This window comes from Meles meles, chromosome 13 (genome assembly GCF_922984935.1).
Source record: "Meles meles chromosome 13, mMelMel3.1 paternal haplotype, whole genome shotgun sequence".
Taxonomy (NCBI): Eukaryota; Metazoa; Chordata; class Mammalia; order Carnivora; family Mustelidae; genus Meles; species Meles meles.
Window position 1 is genome coordinate 73,401,638 of NC_060078.1, and position 12,271 is coordinate 73,413,908.

The following is a 12,271-nucleotide window of genomic DNA, read 5'->3' on the forward strand; positions in this document are numbered from 1 at the left end:
CGCTATCAGAGCCAACGGTTCCGGGTTCTGTCGCATTCGGTGGTTTACAATGCTTCTCAGAGGCGGCTGTGGGGACCACTGGTGTCTGTGACACTATGTAGGGGATATTTATATACGGATTAATATTTGTATGTGGATTCTGTATAGAGAACTAACACACTGATTCATGTATGTGCCACATGTGTTTTTAACAGCTTCGGAGGAGTCTAAAAATTACAGTGTTCCTATAAGGAAGTGTTTTTGTTTTTTATCAGAGAGAGAGCACAAGCAGGGGGAGCACGAGGCAGAGGGAGAGGCAGGTTCCCCACTGAGCAAGGAGCCGAACGTAGGACTCAATCCCAAGACCTTAGGATCATGACCTGAGCCAAAGGCAGCCGCTTAATTGGCTGAGCCACCCAGGCGTCCCTAGTCATCGAGTTTAAAGATAAACATGAAGCAAATAGTAATATCGGCAGAATGCAGACATGGGAAGGAATCAAAGTCCTGGTGTCAGAGGCTGGGATGTGAAGCTGGTTCTCAGACACTATCTTTTCTGCAACTAAGACCATTTCCTGTTTATAGCCGTGTCACATCTTCCCAAGGTCAGCGCTGGTTAAAGAGATGTGGCAAGCCCCTGGCAGACAGTCCCACTCTGGGACTGAGGTCGGACCAAGACCTGACTACTGTCACGGCCCCATTCATACCACCGAGAAGCTGGTTGTTAGGACGACACTCCCAGGAGACCCTTCTGGGCGCGGGGAGATGGAGTTTGGAACCATTGTAACCCCTCAACACCTTGTCCTTTCTTGCTGCCTTTTGGTTTCCCTTCCTCCAAAGTACACTTGTACTTCCCTCCTTCCTTAGGACTTTTGACAATGACCAATTCTTAGAATCAGCTGGATATCACCCCGCTCCCACGGTTCTTACAAACGAAGAAAGCAGCTCCATCTTTTTTCCTCCATGGACTCCCAGCCCCTGGGAAGAGCCCTTCCTTTAGGGTCCCAGGGTCCAGAGAGAAAGCTCTCACACAGCTCATCAATCACGCTAAGAGTGGTAACGACTTACCACGTGGAGAGGGTCGGACAGTCATGCTGGGCCCCTTGCATAAAGGGAACCAGGTCTGAACCCTCCCAGTCGACCCAGGAGGCAGATGACGGTGTAGAGCAGATATTCGGGGAAGGTAGGAAACGTGCCCTAGATCACAGAACAACAGGAACAGAACCAGGGTTCTCGCTCAGGTCCATCTGACCCCCAAAGCTCATGCTCTTCCCAGAAAAGCCCCTCCTGGGCTGTCGACCACAGGTTAAAGGAAAGCACTGAAGAGGTGCCCCAGGGAGGCTCTGCCTGCTGGCATGAGCAGGAGCACTGAGTCCGGGGGTGAGCGTCTCCATGCCAGCGGCCTAGTGTGGAAGCAAACACCTCGCTCCCTCCCCTTCGAGCTTCCCACCCTCCCACCAATCATCCCGGGCAAGATCCCACCACCCTGGCCTGGCTCTCAAGTGCCTCTTCTCCACTGGAAGATTAACCGGACGCCAAAGCACCCCATTGCTCTGCTAGCATAAATTGCAAGAAAAACATTTAGAATATTGATTAAGTGCTTCATGCTCGAAGATTTAAATTTACCTCCTGTATTTCCAGGATTAGCTGACATAATGGGGTCAGTCTGCTGGCACAAATGATTTACAGAACACCCATTGGCAGCTTTCCTTTTAAAACTCGACACTTAAAATTTTCACTTGGTCACAGCCAGAGGAGTCCTGGGTATTGAGCAGGTTTGGATAACTGTCTTCCTGCCGCCGCATCTAGAACTTTTGGGGTCTGGCCCTGGGAAGAGCTTTGAAATCATTTCTGGTCTGGTCTGGCCCTATCAGGTACAAAGAGACTTTGTTTAGGTGACGAGGTCCTAAGGCGGTGGCGGGTTATGCTGTTCTTCCGGGATGGAAAGCCTTGTTTCAGGTCTAGATTAGTTTCAATATTCTAATATTTAATATTCTAATTAAATATTTGAATATTCTAATATGTAGGCATTAAATGGCTGGGCGAATCTTGTCTGCCCTCTGCTCCTCTTACCAATGGGTAAACATCCCGCATCCGACAAGCACCCAGCCCATTTCTACAAGCTTCAAACCGTGCTCTGTGAAGAGAAGGAACTGGATCGAGTCAAGGAGACCAGGAGTTAACATCCAGTGGATACTGCAGGTTCTCTGCTCCAAGAAAAATGTCCACCTCAAGGTCTTTGCCTCCACAGCCCACGGAGGACCAGTAGTGTCCCTGTTGTGGGACCCTTAGGGCCAGTGTGGTCTGACCACCAAAGCAGATGATGGGTGATCGGCGGAGGTGATTTCAGCAGTAAGCATTCGCACAAAGACTATCCTCTGGAGATGCTTCCAGAAGATGCTCCCATATCTTCTGTGTTGGAGAAAACCACATTGGTGGTTTTCCATCTAGAGTGCTCCCTTAAAAGTCCCACTAGGGAAAGGGGAGGAGCCCTACTTGAGATCGGTCTACAAACTCTGGCCCTCCATGTCTCTCCACAGAGTTTTCTTTGGCTCCTAAGAAAAACGGACTTTGGTCGTGGCTCTCACCGTGCACTAGAGCTCGCCAACTGCTCACAGCTATCCCCTACCCACCCGCCAGCCCTGGATCGGAGTGTGTGTTCCCCAGGCTACCAGACTTTCTCTTCTCAATCACAGCTCTACAGGGCGGAAAGCAGAAAGGGGCAGAGGCAGCAACCTTTTCCCCAGCATCCTCAGCTACGGTCCCTGGGCTGTCTTCCCCAGGCTCTAGCCTCCTGTTTGACCACGGAATCCAAGACCTACAAATGCCACTCTAAAGGGTCTTTGAGCTTCCAGAATTACGTGGTGTACAATGAGGCAAAGTAGGGATTTTTCCAAGACCTACTTACATCTCCCAAAGATATTTACTTTAAATAAGCGACAAGTACAGTCCATTTGGTTTAAATATCCTGAGCTTTTTCCAGCTAGCGGCTCACTCAAGGGCACAGAAGATGAAATAATTGGTAGCATTTTTAATCTTCCTTTGTTTCTCATGTGACCGCTTTGTACAATGCGAAAGGATATGCCACAATAGCACAGCCTACGTCATGCTTGTTACTAATATGACTGCCAATTAGTCCTGACAAGGGAGCTTGGCGGGTGACCCAAAACCTGGTATTTTATCACCTCAGGGGGTGAGCACTTGGACATTTCTATGACATTTTATACTAATCAATCAACTTTCCTTTTTTAAAGGCAAGCCTTTCACAGGAACTACAGAAGAGTCCTATACGCCCCACACCCAAGGCCACCCATTTCCCCAAAAGAAATGTATTTGGTTCTGTTGATTATTACACTTGGAAGCCGACTTTTGAAAATGTTTATTTTTATTTCTTCCCTTCCAAAGGGGAAATCTATCTCAAATGTTAAGACAGGAACTCAAGTCCCCGAGAGTTTTCTCATATTATTGTATATTTTAAAATATTACAGGAGGGTGCCTCTCGAGGGAAGTGAACTTTAGAGCTGCCAAAGATAGTTGACTTTCTCCAAATCTGCTACCAATGGATCCCAAGCTGGTTTTCGTCAGTTCTGTTCTGAGTAATGGCACACGCGGCTGGGACAAACGCCATTATAAGATATTTCTAGGACCCCCTGGCAAATGGTAATTTATCTGGAGACAGCCAGGCAGGCAGAAGAAGGACAAATAGGGAGACTGAGTCTCCTGGGAGCCGTCCTCCAAAGCAAGAGTCCTAAATCAGTGCCAGGGACCATGTTCTCAGGGCGAATGCCCATCTCTTATCACTCACTCGTCCCCCCATCCTCTGGCCTCCAATGATTCTTTCTACCACTGTTAGTACAGGTCATTCAAAAGACATCACCAAGCTGTGAAAATTTTACTGGCAAACTTTCAGTCTTTTCCTATTCCCTGTCTCCGGGAATTGCATGAATCCCAACCTAAAGCGTGAGCTTTGTGTTTCCCCTATTACTTGAATAGCTGCCTTGAGGAAGCACTAGGACACATGGTCCCTCACAAGGAGCTTTTCCCTGTCGCCATTTCTATCCTCTTCCCCGTCACAAGCTTTACTGAGGTAAAATTGAGAAATAAAAATTGGATGTATTTAAGGACTACAACCTGATGTTTTGATAACACGTGTATCTGAGGAAAAGTTTATCACAGTCAAGCTAATTAACATATCACCTCAGGTAGCTAGCTACCATTTTGGGGGAGGGTGGGAGCAATTAAGTTGTACTCTCTTGGCAAGTTCCAAGTATCCACTACACTATTACTGGCTGTAGTCATCACGTTGTATACTAGAGCTCTAGCTCCCATTCATCCACGTGACTGAAACCTGTTCCTTCTGAGCAGCACCTTTCTGACCAGCTTCTGGTAACCACCATTTTCCTTGCTTTAAAAATTTGACCTTGGGGCACCTGGGTGGCTCAGTGGGTTAAGCCTCTGCCTTCAGCTCAGGTCATGATCCCAGGGTCCTGGGATCGAGCCCCGCATCGGGTTCTCTGCTCGGTGGGGAGCCTGCTTCCCCACCTCTTTCTACCTGCCTCTCTGCCTGCTTGTGATCTCTGTCTGTCAAATAAATAAATAAAATCTTAAAAAAAAAACACCTGACCTTATCAGATACTACATGTAAGTGAGATCAGGAACCTGGAGGCATTATGCTAAGTGAAATAAACCAAATGCAGAAAGACAAATCCTGTATAACTTTCCGTTTTTTTACTTCCTCCTTTCTGTCCATTTCTAATTCGAAGAAAGAGCCCAGGTTGGTTGTCCAAGGTCATGGAATAAGGCGGAAGTATACCGGCCTTAAGGCAGAAATCCCAGGCCTTCCAAAGAATTACTGCATGATTCTGGCTAAGTCGCCAGCCCTTCCCTGATTCTATTGCCTTACGTGTAAAAGGGAAGGATGTCTGTAAGTCCGGCACAACACCAACACCCATCTGCTGTCAAGACACCCAATGGCCAACTGATTGGGGATCAGACATCCCATGGGTCCAGTACCATCCTGGAGTGCTCCTTCTGCCCCAGGCCCTGAAGTATTACCCCAACTCAATCCCCCCCATTCTGGCAGCTCGACCATCCTTGAGTTTTGTGAAAGCTGAGGCTCAGAGAAGCCAGGGTGCTGGTGAGGAAAAGAGCCTGGGTCTGAACACAGGATTGGCTGCAGAGCCCATGTATGCAAAAACGGGTTCAAGCAGGCCGTCCCCTTCAGAGGAAAGGAGAGGTCTGGTAGAACCCTGAAGGCTCCCCAGAAGTGAAATGCCATTTAGCTCCAATGTATGTATATTGTGTGTGTGTGTGTGTGTGTGTGTGTGTTTGTATGTCCCAGGGAAGACAAGTACGGCTGCAACCTCATTCCTTGGTCACCCCCCACTGCCATTTCCCCCTCCGCTGTGAAGTTAACCAGCAGCCTCGATGTAAACATCATGCTTTAATTTTACTTTGCCCCTCTACTTATGAGGCAGATTTCCTATCACTAATACGGGGGAAGGCAAGGCACCGTTTCTTGGGAACAGAGCTCACGTGTCCCCTGACGTTGCCAGGGCAACCCTGTGGCAGCACCGAGTCCTCCCGGCAGGGAGGGGTGGCTGGGCAGAGCTGTGTTGGAGGCACAATACCGCGGGGCCAAGACATGCGGGCACCACAGGAAGCAGAAGCCGGGCGCTGTGTTTGGGGTGAGGGGAGGGGATGGGGTAGCAAAGGCACAGGGAGGTGGGGACAATGTCGCCTTAGGGCTGACAGAGTCCTCTCTCACGGAGGAGACTACATTCATAGCATTTCCAATGACGGCTAGTCTTCTCAATCATCTATTAGTTTGGTCTGACTTCCCAAAAATGTTGACAAGCTGCGTCTTGCCCATTATTTACAAGTTCACCGAGGAGAAAACTGTTTCTGAGTGCCCATCTCCACGAAGTTTCCAAAACACCGAAGGAGCTCAATACACAGGCTAAACACTGCCCCCGCAGCCATGCTCCGTGTGCTCAGACACCTGCAGAAAAGAACCTGGGTTTTGCCATGGCCAGAGCTTGCCTCTTCCACCAGTCGGGAGCCATCTCTGGCCCACTCTTATCACCGAAGGACACCAGGGTCCTATCTCTCATCTGGCCACTTGTCTTACTGATGCTAGAACCGGAGTGGACCCAGTAAGAGCAGCAGGCTGGCCCGGGAGGAAGCAGGACGCTGGGGACCAGCCAGAGACAAAGAACAGATCCTGTGTCTGTGGCGCAGTGTCTGGCTCCAGACCCTCCTCTCCCTGTGGCTGGGGGTGGAGGGGGGGGCGGGGCTTTGTGCAAGTCACCTCCCCTCCCCAAGCCTGAGGGCTCTGCTGCAAGAGGGAGCAAGCAGTTAGAGGCTGTAATACTGCCCAAGCGTCCTACTTCTGGCAGTTTCTGCACAGAGCTTTGGATATTGGACATGCTCAGGAAATACTTCAGAAGCACGAAGAACATCTGGTTGACCTTGGGCTGTGCGGCTCCCCTCCCCACCTTCCCCTTAGTGTTGTGAGTGTGAGTGTGTCTGAGTGTGTCTGAGGGTTTGTGACATGGGAGGACGGGACAGAGACCCATCGTCAGCTGAGCGGCACGTAGGACATCCAAGAAGAAGGGAGACATTGGGGGAGAGAGACCGTGAGCCAATCAGAAGCAGAACTGCCCCAGTGGTGTGTAGGGAACGAACGGGATTGGGAGTTAAGAAGGTACTGGCCAAAGAAGGTTTCTGGTGAACACTCTGATGAGCCTGGTCCTTGGTGGCAGGAGAGTGGGGAAAGAAGAGAGATATACTCCAGTGACCAGTATGAAATGACAGCCAGTGCTCGGCGCCTGTGCCCTCCCCTAGCACGGCAGGAAGCAGAGATCACCATGCGGTCACTCCTTCCCCCCAAATACAGGAAGAACCATGAGAGCAGCGGGAGTCTCCTGGATTCCCAGCACCGGTTCTGTGACTCACAAGCTCTGTGGACTCCCGCGAAAGTATTACTTCACCGAGTCCCGGTGCCCTCCAGGGCAAGCACGAGGCCAATAGTAACACTATTACTCTCCCACGGCCGTCAAGAGGGTAACAGCCGGAGACCTAAAGTGTGTGAAAATACTTTGCAAACATATAAACACCCAATGTCTTGCGAAGTAAGTAGCTGAATAGTTGTTACTACAAAAAAAATCAGTAAGAAGGCAGAAGAAACACTCTGCTTTGACTAAAGGCAGGAAACCACTGTTTGCATGCCATGGTGGTTCTGCCCTTGGAGATCTGGATTAACCCCAAGGAAGTCTCCTGGCCACTCTCACTGGCCTCCAGTCCCACGAGAGGCTTTGTAGGGTGGCTCTACCCAGCTCCTTTTACTTCAGAAAAAAACGTTTTCTCCTGCTTCTGGAAGAAAGAACCCATAACGGACTCTTGGAATTAACACCTCACTAGTGACAGTGCCCCGGTATACCTTAAGACAGAGTTACACTCTCTGCGTTACATTTCAATGTCACTGGTAGCCACCAACTCAAGAGGACCTTCTCTTTCAACAGGCTGCTGCTTTGGGGGGAAACACAGAATAAGCATAATAAATAAATTGATCCCAGTCTGACTCTGCCACTCCACAAACAGAAGGCCTGAAGATTCATCTGTCCAGCCCCCTCCTTCCACAGAGGAAGACACCAAGGCCAGCTCCAGGCACACTGACCAAAGTCACACTCCCAGCAAATGGGAGTCAGTCCCACAGTTTGTCTTTCTCCCGCTCGGTGGCGCTTCGCAATCTTCATTTATCGTGGTTAAATGCACTTGTAAGATTGAAACCCAAGCAGCCCTCCATCACTAGCCATCCATCTTTAAATGCATTGCAGGAAACTGGTCCGTGCTCTCCCCCGCCCGCACAAGTGGGCTCCAAACGGGAGTTCGGCCCCCGCTCTTACCTGCAAATTTGCACAAGGTGGTAAAACGTGGGTGGGGATTTCATTCTCAGACCCTGCTGGCCCCACGGGCTTGTTCTTGGCCCGGAAGGCGGTGGTGGTGGCAGTCGTGGTCTGCACTGGGAGGGCTGGCTGCCACACGGTCACATCAGAACCATTGCCAAAGGCTTGAATTGCATTTTCTGCAGTAAAACAGGAGGAAATCCAATTTCAAAGTCAAGCAGCAAATGTAACAGACAGGATACATGAAGCCAGAGAGGCACACGAAAAATTCTGATTACAGTATTGGACTTCCCTGAACAAAACCCATCCATCCCTCCGCCCTCCATGCGCGGAGAGCCAGCCGTCGTCGGGTCAGGTACTCAAAAATCAATTCATTCATTAAACACCGAGGTGGACGCTTCGGTATGCTCCAAGCACAAGAGATCGTGTTCCTTTTTATGTAGCAGGTGCTGAGCAAGGTCCTTGTCCTGAAATACTCATCAGTCAAGTGCTTCGAAACCCAGCCTCAAACCTGTCTGGGGGGGGATCACGATCTTCTAAGAACATCCCTGTACTTTGTTAAAATCCTGTACAAAAATCAAACGAGTTAGTGCCTTTTTTAAAAGTAACATATCCCTAATTATGAGGGAAGTTGGTGACCCCCACGCTAATTTGGCAGGCGGTAAAATCAAACAGCCAAAGACGTGACTCACTACCATGGAGCACCCGGCACAGGCTCTGAGCAGCTACTATGAGCCAAATGCAACTCGTACAGACGCAACTAGTTTCCTTAAAAAAACAAAAATACCCCAAATCTCATCAATACATAGTGAAAACTTAAGTAAGATTATTTTTTCCCTTTCTGCTCCCAGTCTTCCAAACAAAATCTGCATAATTAGGTAGGAGCAGCCCTGCTTAAATGAAAAGTTTAAAATGTAAAACTTTAAAAGCTTATTACAATTTCATGGGATTAGATTGTTTTTATGGCAAGAGTAAATTGGTTGTGTGTTGTTCCCCTCCCCAGAATGAATTAAAAACAGTTTTTAATCAGGTCCTCGGGGATTTGGCCTGGCTTTAGGAATTTTTTATTTCATATTCATTGTATAAGAAATCAAACTCCTCCATTTGAGACCTGAATGTGCAAATTGTTAATATATGATTCTTAGCTGGCATCTTCCGATATACAAGACAGAATAATTTAAGCCTAATCTTCCTCTTAGAAGTGACATTTTGTTCTAAAATTGTTATCCTTTAAGTTCAGCAAATTGGAAGCTTGTTTTCTCAAACTTTACATTTTTTAGGCTGTAAGAAACAGCCTCGAATTAATATAAATTTGCTCCTAGCGGTCTTACATGGCTTAACGGGTGGGTGCAATGCAGAGAAAGGGGGACTAGGGGACGGGTTTCTCCGAATGACCCAGAACGCTCCTTCCTCTTTCCTGCTCAGACACGGAGATCCAGGAGACCCCTGCCATGTATGGGCACTACCTGAGCTTTTCCTGTGTGATGGTCTTGCCTCCTGGGGTGTCTACCCACTTGCTCATTTATTTACTCAAACGTCACTGGGAGCATGGACTACGTGTCAGGCTCTGCTCCGTGGACATCCAGCAGTGAACAGTAAGGATGGCAGCAACAGACAAGAGCCCCTTCCCTCAATGAGAGCCCAGGCTGGCTGGGGAGGGTATTAAGTGAAATACAGAATCCATTTGGTGCTGAGAAACGCCTGGAGGAAATGAAGGGGGGGTGGTGAGAGTGTGACGGGGAAGCATAGTTCCGATACAGCGGTCCAGGGAGGCGAAGGAGGCGTCCAGAGAAAGACCCAAGTGAGTGTAACTCCCATCCTACCTCCATCTCCAGCTCATTCTTCTCTCTTCCCCTCACCCTGGCCACCTGCTTTGGCTTAAAAATAACTGTGTTTCCCCCCAATAACCAGAAATAAATAATCGGCTAAAGTTGTGTTCGTGAGAGAGGAATCTGGGAGAGATCTGGTTAATCTGAAGGCAGCAGAACTGGGTTATCACATTTGGGTTGGAACCTACAAATTTTAATTCCTTCTACTCTAGAGCCATTTGCAGGACAGTGACTTGACGGCCCTGGGTCTTTGGTGGGCTGTAGCCCTTCTCATCCAAGTCTAAGTGGAATGACTACGAAAAACTCTGGCTGACTTTGGTCCCTGTTGAAGACCAAATGTATTTATTTTTATTGAGAAGTCATCAGCAAAACGAGGCCAGACCAGCCTCCCCTTCACCAAAATATAATTAAGCAGGGACACCTTTAATTTCTCCATGAGGGAGCGGTTTTCCAATCAGTGTGACTACAATCTTTTCTCGCACTGACCTATACTGTCATTCCTTTATCGTCATTAAAACTTGCATTCTGCCAAAAGACTGCGCAGGATGTGGAAAAGAAGGATATATAAATATATACACAGTATTCTTTTTTTTTAAGTCAAGACCAAACAGGAGAGCCGAGGCTCAGTTCGGGTGTACACCCGATGTCTCAGCAAATGTCTCCATACTTCCCACTAGTTTTGTGGTTTTCCATTTCCCCTAGGTGTCCAGAAGCTTGTGTTAGTTTTAAGAAGATTAAAGCATTTGGTCACAGTCACATGACTGAAGTACCTAGTAAGCAAATCATTTAGATCTGTCTTTTCAACAAAGGAAGCGATAAAGAGGTTTTAGAATAAGTAACACTTAAAAGCTTTTCCATGTACACATGGTAAATTGTTAGCTAATTCTCTGGCCATCAGTCACTGGACAGCAGACCGTCATGGAGAGTGTTCCCGGCTCTCAGAGGGGTAGCTGAACCTTAATTCCTAGAAGCTGGCTCCACATCTCTCACCAGGAAGTCCCCCCTGGTCCCGGGTGTTCCGCCATATGTTCTCATCCAATGGGCCCTTTGATAATCAGGCACGACACAAAAGCCTCAGGAGACAGGGGCTGCGGAAGGAGGAACTCGGGCTTCAGATCCAACTGTGGCCTGGAGGACCCATTTGAGTAACAGCTGTTGACTCACCTGCGAAATGGAGAAGCTCCTACCTACACCTCCTAGCACTCTTGTGCAGAGAACAGTCAAGGAGATCATGTATATATCGCGCTCCCTATGGAGTGAGTTGAAGGCACCCAATACACTAACGGCAGTGCCACCAAAGGAGAGCGAGGTCCTCAAGCATGTCCGCTGGATCGTCCCCTCAAGCGGTGCGCATCTCCGCGGATAGAAGGGAGACCCTGCACGGTCTGATGGGTCCCCATTGTTCACACCTGCATGTCTCTCTCTCCCCCTCTCCCTTTGGGAAGCAGGTTTCCATATTGCCTGAAGAAAATGGCAATAACAGCTGATACTATTTCCACGCAGGAGCAAGCTTCCCACCACCCCACGCTCCCGGGTGCTCATCTCTGTCTCCTGAGATAACAGACATCCTGAGGCTCCCGCCTGCACTGCCAGCTTATCCCTCCCACTCAAGAACTGTGGCTTCTCCTCTGAGCCAACCCTGAACATCCAGGGGGCTACTGATGTTAACGTTCTAATTTTTCTCAGCAAGCCCTCGGAGGCTTACCCCCATCTAATTTGTCTGAGCTTCTCACACCGCATAGCGCACCCAGGTTTTAAGAACCTTTGGAACAGACTTCGTGCTGGCTGCCAACATCAGAATTTGATCTGTGGGTCGAAGGGCTCTATCTGACAGGATACACCCTCCATTGTTTGAATCTCTTGCTCTCTCAGGCCTTTGGATTCACAGACTTGGCAGCACCCACTCGCTCTGTTCCCTGCTGCCTTGTGTAGTATGGCCAAGAGAGGCTGGATTCACCATCAGCGAGCCGGAAAAAAAGAGAGGAGAGAGAGAGAGAGAGAGAGAGGAGGCAGGCACAAGAAACGCCAAAGTATAGCTTGAACACAGAGAGGAAAGTATGTTTGTGTGTTTGCTTCCTTTTTTTTTTTTTTTTTAAACTCACTGAGACAAGTATTGTCCTTGAAGAAGTTCAGAAATTTCAGGCACTCTTCTATATCATTCCCACTGTTGCTGCAGTCACACCACGGGGCCACGCTGAGGCTACTGGAGTCTATGTAGTTGGGGGTCATGACTGTACCTAAGAAAGTAAAAACAAGGCACCTTGTTCTCATGTGATCGTACAGACTTCACTCTAGCCTAAGAAGAAATAAATGTTCCTCTGACGCGGACACACCACGGATAATTACAAACATTGTGTTGGCTGAGTAGGAAACTCTGTTAAGCAGTGCGTTTTCTTGGTAATTTATCTTGAGCACATAAAATAATTTACACATTTACTTAAAAAATTATAGCAGAACTCCTTGAGCTGCACTTAGGGTGTTTTTTTCTGCCCAAATGGTACGGATGTTACGGAGTAGGAGAGAATTAACTTTGAATGCATGAGTTCCCAAATCCCTTGC

At 48.5% G+C, this 12,271-nt stretch overlaps 1 protein-coding gene across 5 annotated transcripts in view; it reads right to left on the reverse strand.

Annotated features, from left to right (window-relative positions):
* GFRA1 (GDNF family receptor alpha 1) overlaps positions 1 to 12,271 on the reverse strand; it is a 210,783-nt gene that overhangs the window by 25,276 nt on the left and 173,236 nt on the right. For 4 of the 5 annotated variants that reach the window (XM_046027298.1, XM_046027296.1, XM_046027299.1 and 1 more), the window contains 2 exons: positions 11,815 to 11,949; positions 7,884 to 8,062 (listed from right to left, as the gene is read on the reverse strand). In XM_046027298.1, coding sequence (XP_045883254.1) covers positions 7,884 to 8,062; positions 11,815 to 11,949 — 314 coding nt within the window. Of the gene's footprint in view, positions 1 to 5,560; positions 5,978 to 7,883; positions 8,063 to 11,814; positions 11,950 to 12,271 lie in introns of those variants that run through there. The other variant, XM_046027300.1, reaches the window with a different exon arrangement.